This window comes from Bubalus bubalis, chromosome 6, assembly GCF_019923935.1.
Source record: "Bubalus bubalis isolate 160015118507 breed Murrah chromosome 6, NDDB_SH_1, whole genome shotgun sequence".
NCBI lineage: Eukaryota > Metazoa > Chordata > Mammalia > Artiodactyla > Bovidae > Bubalus > Bubalus bubalis.
This window is the reverse complement of record NC_059162.1, coordinates 51,093,506-51,107,503: the sequence shown is the minus strand read 5'-3', so window position 1 is coordinate 51,107,503 and position 13,998 is coordinate 51,093,506. Positions and strand designations below refer to the sequence as shown.

Genomic DNA, 13,998 nt, shown 5'->3' with positions numbered 1-13,998 from the left:
TGAATTTCCCAAACAAGAAGTCCAAGAACGTCCTGTAAGAGACGAGGGGAAACAGAGCCTCCTACCCAGCAGAAGTGTGAGCTCCCCAGCCCTGGAGAGCCAGGTGACAGGCAAGCTGAGACCCAAAGAATGAAAAGGAGTTAGCATCAGAAAGGAGGGGTCGAAGGCATTCGAGGAATAGCAAACAGCATGTATAAAGCATGCAGAAACTGCTAGTATTTCAGTATGTCTGGAGCACAGAGTGAGATGAGCACTGACAAGAGATGATGTTGAACTGGCGTGGGTAGAGAGTAGACAAGGACTGTGAGCTTTTTGATGAGTGTTGTTTTTCAGTCACTAAGTCATGTCCAATTCCTTGTGACCTCATGAACTGCAGCATGCCAGGCTCCTCTGCCCTCCACTATCTCCTGGAATTTGCTCAAATTCATGTCTATTGAGTCAGTGATGCCATCCAACCATCTCTTCCCCTGCCGCTGCTTTCTCCTGCCTTCAATCTTTCCCAGCATCAGGGTCTTTTCCAGTGAGTTGCCTCTTCACATCAGGTAGCCCAAGTATTGATGAGGACAAAATTTATATTTCTAGGCAGTTTACCACTGGCTTGAGATACACAGATATGGGATTGGGTTCAATCCCAATTCTCTCTCAATGGTTATGGGCAACTTCTCTGAGCTTCAGAGTGTTTTTCCTTTTTTTAAACTATCTAATCCATAAAATGCAACTATTACTAGCTTTCTCACAGAGTTACTGGAGGATTAAATGACAGGGTGTGTGTATGGCCTCTGACATATAGATGGTCTGGATAAAAAGTAGCTGTTATTATTACTGTCAGTGCCTCTCTCAGGCCTAGCATGCCTGCCCTCAAAGACCAAACAATAGTAGGATCAGTAAACACTGTAGACTGAAGGATTAGCTTTCCCTGTGAATCAGCTTTGCCCCTGAACACAGCTCCTTACTCCAGCAGCTCCTTAGCACCCTTGACCCTGTTCCCTGGTGCCCTCCCAAATCTCAAGGTATTTCTAAAACTCAGCTATCAACGGGCTGGGGCCCCAGACTCCTGCGCCTCCAGAGGTGACTCTGCCCCACAGATGTGCTCGGACTGACAGTGAAATGACAACGCAACCAGGGCTGATCTGGACTGGGGAGAAGCCAAGAGGGGACTAAGGAGCCACAGCTGCCTGAGGGAGGTCTGAGGAAAGCTGGGCTGGGTGAAGCTTCTCAGAGCCTTTGCTGGCCTTTTCTGGAAGATTAACTCCCTGCAGCAGGAACTCTAGAGCTTTAGCACCCCTTTCAAAGCCTATGCAAGTGAAAAGGCTTACCGTGTCTGAAAGTCTGGACTTTAGATCTGTAACTCATATCTCCCCAGAGGCTGAAGGCCTTTCTGTGTCTCTATTCAGAGATTGCTAGACACAGACTTTTCCGGGCACTCCTGAAGGGTATAGGGCACTCCTGAAGGCAGATGTTGAGTATACTGTATTTACTTGATCACCAATATGCAGTCTGTAAAAGCTTCAACTTTGAAGTCACACAGAACTGGGTCTGAAACTCAGCTATGCTCCTCATTCACTGTAAAACTTTGGGAAAAGTACTCTACCCCCAATCCTAAGTTTTCTCATCTGTAAAATGGGAACAGTATTGCTAAGAAGATTAAATAACATATGAGAAGTGCTAGATATGATCCTTCATAAATATCAGTTCTTTTCCTTCCTTTGATGCTACCAAGCTCCTTTTCCCACTCTTGGATCCTTTCTCTTACTCTTTAGCCACTATCTTGTTTCCTATTCTTGCTGTGAACTGACCATCAGAAAGCTTCACAGTCCACTGGAAACAATTCCCTCCCCAAACCAAGGCACTTGCACTCAGGCAGTAATAAAAGCCACAATCATTCCATCATGTGAATTAAACATTATGCCAGATCTTATGCCAAGGGTGGAGGATACCGTGAAGAATAATGCACAATCTCCTCCTTAAGAATCTCTTCCCCAGTGGGAGAAAGCAGCAGAAAAGAGCTCACAATAATACAGTGAGAGTGATAAAGGGGAAGCTACCCAGAGAGTCAGGGGGCATTTAAGGAGGAGATGATACATGCAGTAACTCTCCAAGGATGAGTAGGTATTCACTGCAAGAAAGACATTGAGAGAAGAGCAAAGGAAAGACATGAGCAAAATCAAGGAGGGGACCTAGAACCTGGCTTGTGCAAAGAAATGGGCAGTTCTGGATTCCTGGACAATAAAGTAGCATATAGCAGATGCCCAGTTAATATATGTTTTGGAAAAGCACAGAAAAGAGTGTGATGGGAAATACACCAAACTGTTCACCTACATTGAGGCTGCAAATACAGAGGAAGTCTTTCAGTTGTTACTTTATATTCTACTATATTATTTGTTACAAGTACATATCAATTTTATAATTTAAAAATATACTTTTCAATGCAGAAAAAAGTTAACTTGGACTACAGTGCACAGAACAAGTTGGAGTGGGGTAAGTCCGAAGCAGGGAGACCAGTTGCAAGGCTATTGCAGGGGTCAATGTGTTAAACCAGAGAAGTAGCTGTGGGGATGGGGAGAAAGAAAAGTCAGGAGTATCAACACTGTAGAGTCGTGTGGGTGGTGGTACCTGTACTGACAAAGGGACCATGAGTGAAAATCAATCTCAGTAAGGAGGGCAGGAGAGGTAGAGAGACAAGAAGAGCAATTTTGTCCTTGTGGACACGGAGGTACCCAACGGATATCCAAGTGGAGCTGCTCAGCTGGTGACCTGAATATATGGCTCTGATGTTTAGGGAAAGACAGAGAGGAAGGAGGTATGATGGTGAGAAATAGCAGCATGTAAATCATTAAAGCCATGGGGACAGGTGACATCTATCTATCTCCAGCGAGAGTACAACACAGGTGAAAAAGAGAGGGTCCAGGGTGGACACCAGCCTTAAAATCAGGGAGAGAAAGAACTCATGAAGGTGTCAGAGAAGGAACACCTAGAGGATTAAGAAGAAAATCAAGAAGTCACGATGCCTTAGAGGAAAAACAGTTTGGAAGAGGGGATGAATAATAGTGTCAAACAGTTCTGAGAGGTCAAGGAAGACGAAGACTCAAAAGTGACCTTGACATGCATGCCCACCAAGATCCCTGGGTTTCCAGGGAGGTGCCACTCAGAACGATCCTAGATAGGAAGGGCAGGCTATGGAGCCTCCATCCTTTTCATGGCTGTATCTGAGCTGACTTTTGCCCTTTGCTTTCTGGCCCCAATAGTGCAGGACCCAAACCTTGTCACTGCGCTGTCTCTAAGCCTGGCCTGTTACATTCTGAGTTTTATAAAATCCCCTCAAATGGAATGGGCTGCAAACCATGAGTAGAGCACACGAAACACACCTGGGCGTCCTGGGAAAGACACCAGTCCTGGCGCATCTCTAATTCTTCCTTTGATCCTGAGCAAGCCATAGTTCCTTAATGCGCCTCTGTTTTCCCATCAGTAACTTAAGAGGATCAGAAGGGATCATCTTTAAGGTGTCCTTCCAACCCTCATATTCCACGATCCAAGAAGCCACATGAAGAGACAGACTCTTGCTTTGCTTTTCCTGGGCAGAGACCTTTTGAAAATCTGGCTTTCTGAAGTAAAAAGTTTGTTCAGAAATCACAATGTTAATTAGCCATGGGTAAGAAAATCCCATGGACAGAGGGTCCTGGTAGGCTGCAGTCCATGGGGTCGCTAGGAGTCAGACACGACTAAGCGACTTCACTTTCACTTTTCACTTTCATGCATTGGAGAAGGAAATGGCAACCCACTCCAGTGTTCTTGCCTGGAGGATCCCAGGGACGGGGGAGCCTGGTGGGCTTCCGTCTATGGGGTCGCACAGAGTTGGATACGACTGAAGAGACTTAGCAGCAGCAAGAAAGCATAAGCCCACCAGAGTGACTCCCTTACCCTGCATCCAAGTGTAGGACCTACAGTCATGTAGATTTCAAACACAATGAAGAAAGGAGATCGCTCTGAATTGATGTCTGACTTCAGAGAAAGCCCTGCTCTTTAAGCCCTTCTTTTGTGTCAGTGTCCAATGCGGGACAGCATAAGAGGGGTGACTATGCCCAGCTTCAAATCCCTACTTATGAGTTGTACTGCCTCAGGCAAATAGACTTTATCTAGCCTTTCTGTTGGAGAAGGCAATGGCACCCCACTCCAGTACTGTTGCCTAGAAAATCCCATGGGTGGAGGAGCCTGGTAGGCTGCAGTCCATGGGGTCGCTAAGAGTCAGGCACAACTGAGAGACTTCACTTTCACTTTTCACTTCCATGCATTGGAGAAGGAAATGGCAACCCACTCCAGTGTTCTTGCCTGGACAATCCCAGGGACGGGGGAGCCTGGTGGGCTGCTGTTTCTGGGGTCGCAGAGTCAGATACGACTGAAGCGACTTAGCAGCAGCAGCAGCAGCAGCAGCCTTTCTGTATATTGCCTTTCTCTGCTGTAAAATAAGGATAATAAGTACTTCATAAGACTGATATGATGATTAAATGAGTTAGTATTTATAAAGCATGTAACAGCACCTGGTACTGTGTTAAGAAATATAACACACATGATTGTTAAATAATAATCATACATACATACATGCATGCATAAACTGGTTCACTCTCTCTGCTCTGTAATCCAGGATGTCAGCTTCACCTTCTAAACACAGTCAAGCAGTTCTAACCCACCCTGTCATGCTAGCAAAATGGATAAACAACTCTACCTTAAATCTTCACACTATAACATGTAGGGGAAGAGAAATCCCCTTCTAACATCTAAAATGTTAGAAACATCTTCTAACAGCTGTTACAGAACAAAAATAAAGCTTTTATTTATTTATTTTAAAGTGTGCTTATAATTGGGGACTGTGGTCAATAAGGATCAACCCCTTCAGCAGGGATTAGGTCAGTCCCACTCAAACCTACAGCTCAGGAGTAAGGCAATGGAGAGTGTCCCAGAGGAAGATCAGAGTATGATTTGATTAAGGGACGGAAGATGTTTTGTACAAGTGTCTACTAGATGACAAGTATTATGCTATACCGTAGGGATATAATCCTCGAAGTCACAATTCCTGCCCTCCGGGAATTCACAGCTTGTAGGAGGAGACAGACAGTTATAACACAGCACAAGAAAAGAAACACAAACCTGAGAGTATAGAGAAGGGTGACCTTAGTCAGCCAGGCCAAGGGACAAAGACACATTAAACAGTGCGGGGTGGGGGGCTGTCAAGGAGCTTCCTAAAAGAGGTGAATTTTGAAGGATAAGCAGAACTTCATAAAGTGAAGAAGGAGAGAAGGAATTTCTAAGCACAGAGAACAACATGATCAAAGGCATAGTAAAAACAATTAGTTCAGAATGATTGGTACATAAAGTATGTGTATGGATGGGGAGAGCAAGCTGTTGGGGAAGAGTTGTGAAATGTGAGGATGGAGAGGCCAGCAGAACCCACATCAGGTCAGATTTATGCTGAGAGCTATGTGGCAGTGGCAGGAACTCAACAGTTGAAAATCTAGGGTGAGGGTAAAGTAAAAGATCAGGCAGAAGAAAAGGAACCAGGAAAAATGTGTTACCAGAGAAGTTAAAGGACTCCGGTGAAATAGAAGAGGAAAACATTTTTAAACGAAAATGACAGAAAGGGGTAGTTGCTGCAAAGAGATTAGGTTGGATAAAGTCTGGGAAGACTTGTGATTAGTAATTGATGTTGACCTTAACCTCTGACAGAGCAGCTTCAGTGATGGTGGAAGGACCAGGATTGCCTGGAAGTTAGTGAATGGGAGTTAAAAGTTGAAAGAATGACAGTACACTACTCTTTCAAAAATGTTTGTATTTTGCAATAAATACACACTCCGGAACTTCCCTTCAGAAATTTATACTAAAGAAAAAAAATGGGAATATGTGAAAAGACTTATTTGTAAAGGTTGTAATGTTAATTATAGCAAATAATGGGAAATAACCCTATGATTATGGTTTAAAATGGCTAAATTACAATGCATCCATAGAATGGAAATTTTCATACAGTAATTAAAAAATAACATAGAATACTCATTGACAGAAATGTCAACTTACAAAACAGAATACCCAGAATGCTTTCAATGTTGACATAAATGACTATTATAAGTGCATAGAAATAATACTGGGAGGATACAAACCCAAATGTCAACACTGATGATTACTTTTCAGAAGTGTGATTATGGATGTTAGAAATATGTTCCATTATTTGTACTTCCCAATTTTTCTACTACTTTATTACTTTTATAATGGAAAAAAAAAAAGAGCTTGCCCATAGTGAAAGGAGAAATAAATTAACTTCAAAGCAAATATGCTTAGGCTTCTCTAGGTTGGAGAATATTTGAGCTCACTTACAGTTGAAAGGAAAAAGAAGGGGCAAGATTGAAGCTAGGGGAGAGGGAGAAGGAGACAGACCCTGAAAGATGAGGGGGTACACAGGGATAAAGGCCCAAGGGACATGAGGTGAGGGTGACAGAGGACCCAAAGGCAATGCAAAAGAGAAGTGATCACGGAGGCACAATCACCTGCCACTCGGTGTGTGGAGAGCAGGGAGAAGATTAAGGGGATGGAGGAGAATGGAAGAGGTTTACTTACAACAGCTGCTGTGGGGAATTAGGAAATCAATTAACAATAAGTGAAGGGATTGTAGAGAGGCTCCAAGGGAGGGCCCAGCTGCCACAGAGGAACAGGAATTGACCCCACTGTCAGTTAATTTATTAGCTACAGCTATAGAGAAATATGTGGCCTGGATCCGTCCAATGCATATCCAAATAATATCCAGAAGACCTGACCCAGACTAAGTACACCCACTAAGGACCATACTAATGTATTGGCTAATATAAGCCCATCTCTTCTAGTTTGGTCTCATGCAGTTGTACATCTTCATTGTAATCATTATTAAAAAATAAATCAAAATAAAGGAAATGAGTGAAGCTAATAAAATGAAAAAGAGTCTAAGGAAAAGACACTTTATCAGCCAAAATGATGAAATGTTAAAAGATCACTAACACATTGAACCAAAATACACAGCCAGCTGTTTCCAGGACTGCTGGTGCTTGTTCAGTTCCTCAATGAGTGAGTGCAAAACTTGTCCTAGTGTCTGATTATTTATAAAGAGTCTCTGACAGGTAGATGATTACAAGATATCCCTGTCTCATATGGTATCAGACTTTCCTATCTGACTAGTATAATCATTATTATTCACCTTGAAGGGGAAGTATCAGCAAATTCAAGATTGTTAGAAAACAAGCAGAATCCTCATATTATATAGTTTGTGTTTTTTGGAATCACTCCTTGGACTGAAAGGAGTCCAAATCATATATCTGATAAGGGACTGATATTAAGAATATATAAAAACTCATACAATGCAAAAACAAATATAACCCAATTAAAAAGTGTACAAAGGACAGGAATAGACATTTCTCCAAAGAATATACACTAACAGCCAACAGACACATGAAAAGGTGCTCAGTGCCACTAGGGAAATGCAAATCAAAACCACAGTGAGATTCCAGTTCAGACCCATTAGGATGGAGACTATTATTATTTTTTTAAAAGGTAAAAAAAACAAAATGTTGGCAAATTTGGAACCCTTATGCACTGCTAGTGGGAATGTAAAATGATGCAGCTGCTGTCAAAAACAGTGTGTGGTCCATAAGAAATTAACCATAGAATTAGCATATGATTCAGCAACGCTTTTTTTGGATATATACCCAAGGAACTGAAATCAGGAATTCAAACAGATATTTCTAAACCAATGTTTGTAACAATATTATTCACAATAGCCAAAAGGTGGAAATAACTCAAATGTCCTTTGATGAATGAATAAACAAAATGCACATATATATAAAGGGTTTTTGTTCAGCCTCAAAATAATGAAATTCTTATACATAATACAACATGGATGAATCTTAAAAACATAGCCAGAAATAAATAAGCCAGAAAGAAAAAGACAAATATTCCGTGATTTCACTTGTATGAGGTAACTGTGTTCAGTCACTCAGTGTTGTCCAACTCTTTGCGACCCCATGGGTTATAGCCCACCAGGCTTCTCCCTCCATGGGATTCTCCAGTCAAGGATACTAGAAGTGGGTTGCCATTTCCTTCTCCAATGAGGTAACTAAAGTAGTTAAATTCACAGAGACAGAAAGTAGTCTAATGGTTATTAGTATCTGGGGGAGAGAAGAATGGGGAGTTACTATTGAATAGATAGAGAGTTTCAGTTTGGGATGATGAAAAATTTCTGATGTTGGAAAGTCATGATGGATGCACAATAATGAGTACTTAAAGACGCTTACTCCTTGGACGGAAAGTTATGACCAACCTAGATAGCATATTCAAAGCAGAGACATTACTTTGCCAACAAAGGTTCGTCTAGTCAAGGCTATGGTTTTTCCTGTGGTCATGTATGGATGTGAGAGTTGGACTGTGAAGAAGGCTGAACGCCGAAGAATTGATGCTTTTGAACTGTGGTGTTGGAGAAGACTCTTGAGAGTGCCTTGGACTGCAAGGAGATCCAACCAGTTCATTCTGAAGATCAGCCCTGGGATTTCTTTGGAAGGAATGATGCTAAAGCTGAAACTCCAGTACTTTGGCCACCTCATGCGAAGAGTTGACTCATTGAAAAAGACTCTGATGTTGGGAGGGATTGGGGGCAGGAGGAGAAGGGGACGACAGAGGATGAGATGGCTGGATGGTATCACTGACTCGATGGACGTGAGTCTGAGTGAACTCCAGGAGTTGGTGATGGACAGGGAGGCCTGGCATGCTGCGATTCATGGGGTCACAAAGAGTCGGACATGACTGAGCGACTGAACTGAACTGAACTGAATGCTACTGAATTGTATACTTAAAAATGGTTAAAATGGTATATTTTATGTTATATATATTTTATCACAATAAAAGAGTCTATTTAAAAAGGCTGAACATACAAAAAAAGATGGGAAAGTGCAGTTAAATGTTCACAGTGGTTACCTTTAGGGTTTGGTTTACAGGTTCTTTTTTTTCTTTACACTATTATTTTCCACATTATTAACTTCTGAAATGAGAAAAAAAGGTGTTTAATTGCTGTAGCTTCTGATGAAAAATATTTTCATCAAGCACCAATTTTTAAAATGTCAATAATGATTTTTTTTCCAGAGCAAATATGGAGTTTACTTAAGCATTATACAAAAATAGTTAGAAGTAGTCTGAGTAGCAGAGAAGCAATTTTGATATTTTTTTGGTGAAGTCTAACTTGGAATCTCTTTTTTCTTTCAGATGATTATTTACTGTGTCAGCAATAATCTTTAAATTATCACTATATACTGAAGATAAGATCCAGCTTCTTAATCAATTCAACAAACATTAGTTGAACACTCAGGATATGTTGGACCTAAGCCAAGCTGCTCAAAAAACCCTTGCCCTTTGAGTCTAAATTATAAGGGGTGATCTTGATTGACTGAAAGTTTTTTCACCCTTTGCTATCACCACTTCTATCCCTGGGGGTAACCATGGTTAATAATTTGGAGTATATGCCTAAAAACCTTTTTCAGTGCATACCATATATTCTTTTTGACAAATATAGCTTTAAAAATTACTTTCTAAATTCCACACTAACATCTTTCTATGTTGGTACAGGAAGAACTACCTTTTGTTTGAAGTTACAAAATTGTTTGAAGTTACAAAGTAGTTCAAAGTAAAGGTACACCATTATTTATTTATTTATTTAGCCATTTTCTCACTGATATGTATTTAAATTGCCTACCACTTTTTGCACAACTACAAAAATGATACAACAAAAATCCTTGAATATTTATCCTTGTAAGCTCCTGTAATTATTTCTGAAGCATGAATACCTAAAAGTGAAATTACTAGATCATGTCATACACTTTGAATTTATGCTACTTAACTGTATTTTATAATCCATGTGTGCTACCTTAAATCTTTCCTGGAACAATGTATTTATGTGTTTATACACAGAGTGGGGATTTTACTTTCAAAAGACACAAAACTCAAAGAGGGAACTTTGTCTTTTCAGGAAGCCCACAGAACTGGAAGTGGGTCAGGAATGTTTGGTGGAGACAGAGTAGACTGAGGGATTTTATTCTTTGTGTTGCTCAATCTCCTTTTAACCTTTTTTCTTATTTAGACAATAGAAAACGATTTTGGACAACTGCCTATAGCTTGTACCAATGAATAAAAAGACATTCTTACTGGTGAAGCTGCCCACCAACAAAATGGAGATCCCCTAGAAGCTTCCCATTATAGGAACTGTCCAAGCTGAGGTGAAATGGCCCATAAGAGAGGCCACACATTGTGCTGGTTAAAAACACAGATCCAGGAGGCAGGATGTCTAGATTTGAGTCTTCCCTGGTGGCTCAGATGGTAAAGCGTCTGCCTGAAATGTGGGAGACCTGGGTTCAATCCCTGGGCTGGGAAGATCTCCTGGAGAAGGAAACGGCAACCCATTCCAGTACTCTTGCCTGGAGAATCCTATGGACGGAGGAGCCTGGTAGGCTACAGTCCATGGGGTCGCAAAGAGTCAGACACGACTGAGCGACTTCACTTTCACTTTCTGATACTTAGCTGAAAGACATTGGGCATATTACTTAATCCTTTTATGCCCCAGTTTCTTTATCAGTAAAACAGGAATAATAATAGTACCTTCCTGATAGAGTTGTTATGCACCATTGGTTCTCTCCATATTTAAAAATATCTTTCAAAAGAAAGGAGGAGGAAATTCACTTTCTAAGATTATATACCTTGTATCAGTTTTTTTAAAAATCCCCATAGAAGTTAAATCACCCAAGATGGGGTTGGGAGAGAAAAGGTCTTGAGGGTACAGCACTGATGAAGAATTCTGGCTCCCAATCCCTCAGAAGTGGGTGAATTCCAGAGTTGTTTGGGGAGCAACATCATAACCAGGAAACCAGCAAAACACAGGAGTTGGAGAGACCATCGTGAGAGAATATTCACAGTAATTTTAGGAAATTCTCTGGAGGGAAACAGCAAGTTAAGCATCATATCTCATCACGGTGAAGTGGAAAGAAAACTGGATGGCAGTCAGAGAATGGGGTTTTGGTTCTAACACTTGCGCCACCTTGGTCAACTGACTTCACCTGTCTGAGCTTCATTTTCCTTAAAACAAAATTACTCTGTACCTTACTCTCTTCCGCTCTCAAAATCTTTGATTCTGGCAATCAGTAACCAAATTTAGGAGACATTTGATAGTCACGGCCCTCACACTAAGGCAAATGAAATGCTGTAGTATATAGTCCTTTCATTAAGGATGTCGAACAAGGGAATTCTGGAAGGCTGAGATGTGGAATTGGGTGCTCACTGAGGGATGTTCTCTAGGGAATAATATGGCTTAGTTGCCTCTTTCAAAGTCACAGAACCATAGACTGCCAAAACTGGAATGTATCCAGTCTCATCTTCTCATTCTGCAGATAACAGGAGGCTCAAAAAGTTAAATGACCTGGCCAAGGTCATCTAGCAATATGTACAGAGCCAAGACTAGACCTCAACCTTCTTAACAGGTCAGAGTTTTTCCCACTATCCCTGCTGTCTGTAAATGTGAGGCCACAAGGGCCTAGCACACAGTAAGTATTCACTCACATATGGTTTTTAATTGAAGAGTATGTTGGACACAAGCCCGGGCTGGGGCTAGGGTAAGGCAGAGGAGGTACTAGTGTCAGGTGCCAATTTAAAGGGGGACAAAAAACTCAGCATTCAAAACATAATATTTTTAATGCACTATCTAAAAAATTAAAACTCCATGAACAAAATACACAATATCAAAATTCTAAATAAAGACAGAATTGGACTCTGCACTTGTGCAAACCTGCCTCACCCATCTCATCCAACTGGAACTCTGGTTACAATAAAATTTTGTTTACAAAAGAAGGTGACTAGCCACAGCCATAGTTTGCACATTTGTTTATAATACTGCATTAAAACATTATCTTGATTTCTGATCTTTTTGATGTCCCCTTAAATTTTGCACTTATAGGGAATGCCTTACTCTTTACACCCTAGTGTTGCCCCTGGGCAAGACAAGGAATATCCCTACCCTCAGGCCCAGGGCATACTATACCTAAAATCCCCAGGTTTCCTGGCCTGGGTGGAAGGCTCCCGCAAGGGAATCTGGGGGAGGGATGGGTTTTGAGGATACACGAATTTCCTCAGATTATAGTCAAGACACTGTGTTCACAAACCTTTCCCTGGGGAAAAGATTTTTTTTTCCATTTAATTGGTTTATTTGTTGTTAATAAATTGGCATCACGTGAAGAAGTGAGGGTGTGCTCCAAGGCAGGCTCCTGTGTGCAGTGAGTCTCAGGCCAGAGACACTGCCTTGAGGCAGGGGCAGGACACAACAGGGCACCGCCAACCTGTGCCACAGGGATGGCAGGAAAAGCCCCACACACACTCCTGGGGGAGCCCCTTTGGGATGAACACAGTGGGAACACAGCAAACAGGCCTTAGTCTTCACAGTCGCAAAAGGACCCCCAAAAGATGAAGAAGCCCTGCCACAGAACGAGGAAGTCCGCGTCTAATATCCATCCATCCTGCTGCTGCTGCTGCTAAGTCACTTCAGTCGTGTCCGACTCTGTGGGACCCTATAGACGGCAGCCCACTAGGCTCCCCCGTCCCTGGGATTCTCCAGGCAAGAACACTAGAGTGGGTTGCCATTTCCTTCTCCAATGCGTGAAAGTGAAGTCGCGCAGTCGTGTCCGAGTCTTCGCGACCCCATGGACTGCAGCCTACCAGGCTCCTCTGTCCATGGGATTTTCCAGGCAAGAGTACTGGAGTGGGGTGCCATTGCCATCCATCCTACTCCCCGCCATTTTCCCGACTCATTTCTCCTTCATTATTCTTCCTGCATTAAATGCACCCCTTTGAGAAAAGACTTTCTCACCGAATTGCAAATGACTTGGCCATAGGCCAATGTTAAGAGTCTCTTAAGGTAACAATTTAAATAATAGGAACAAGCTTTAGGAGGCTTCTCCCTGGCCTTCCACCTCAAATCCCTTCCATCATCATGCGTCCTCAGAGGCTTCCTAACCCTTCCCTGGTGTGTCTCAACACTTTCAAATAGCCACAACCAACATCTGACAAGGTGACATGTCGTGGAGAGTAAGTAAAACACAACACCTGCTGAAAAAGAAACCTTCTCGCAGAGAGAGGCAACTTAGCACACCAGTTACCTTTCCTCCCTGGGCTTTGCCTTCACAGGCCTCAGAAACGCTCAGGCCACAAGCACTCAGGACCGGAAACGCAGGGGCGGGGCCCGCGCAGGGGCTCACGGGAATAGGCGGGGCCACGACACCCCTACAGCTGCTGTGGCCCTGATTGAAAGTTGATTAATGGTTCCCTGCTTCTGGCTACCAATGCTAATGCAATCGAACTGGCAAATATTTACCTTGGAATACGAGTGACTGAAAATATTTGGTTGGAGCCAGATGCGTCGCGTGTCTGTCCCAGAAATATTAGCTAAAGGAGTGATTTAGGAAAATAAAATGGTGGGTGGGGTACCTGCCTGACCGAGATGTTTACTTTCCTCTGGCTCCTGCAGATCAAGTGGAGCTTCTGAAAATCCCGGAGGGAATATGAACAGCTGTGAAGCAGGCCAGACTCGGAGAGAGAGCGTGTCAGTTTTGGTTTGGGCGGATAATTTTACATAAATCAAAGATGTGGAAATTGCATCTTCCTTAAAGGCATTTGTTAGTCGCTCACTCGTGTCCGACTCTTTGCGACCCCATGGACTATAGCCCCCCAGGCTCCTCTCTTAGTAATGCTCTCAAAACAATTGACCTGGAGGAATAAATTGTGAAGTGATTTTGTTATATTTTCAGTTCTAGAGAAGGCAATGGCACCCAACTCCAGTACTCTTGCCTGGAAAATCCCATGGACGGAGGAGCCCGCTAGGCTGCAGTCCATGGGGTCGCTAAGAGTCGGGCACGACGGAGAGACTTCACTTTCACTTTTCACTTTCATGCATCGGAGAAGGAA

At 42.4% G+C, this 13,998-nt stretch overlaps 1 protein-coding gene across 2 annotated transcripts in view; it reads left to right on the top strand.

Annotated features, from left to right (window-relative positions):
- The window catches only part of RPAP2 (RNA polymerase II associated protein 2), a 126,985-nt gene extending 117,048 nt beyond the window's left edge, over positions 1 to 9,937 (top strand). For both annotated transcript variants that reach the window (XM_044944693.2, XM_044944688.2), the window contains one exon: positions 9,265 to 9,937. In XM_044944693.2, coding sequence (XP_044800628.1) covers positions 9,265 to 9,268 — 4 coding nt within the window. In that variant the 3' untranslated portion in view covers positions 9,269 to 9,937. The remainder of the gene's footprint in view (positions 1 to 9,264) is intronic.
- Positions 9,938 to 13,998: the final 4,061 nt, after the last annotated feature.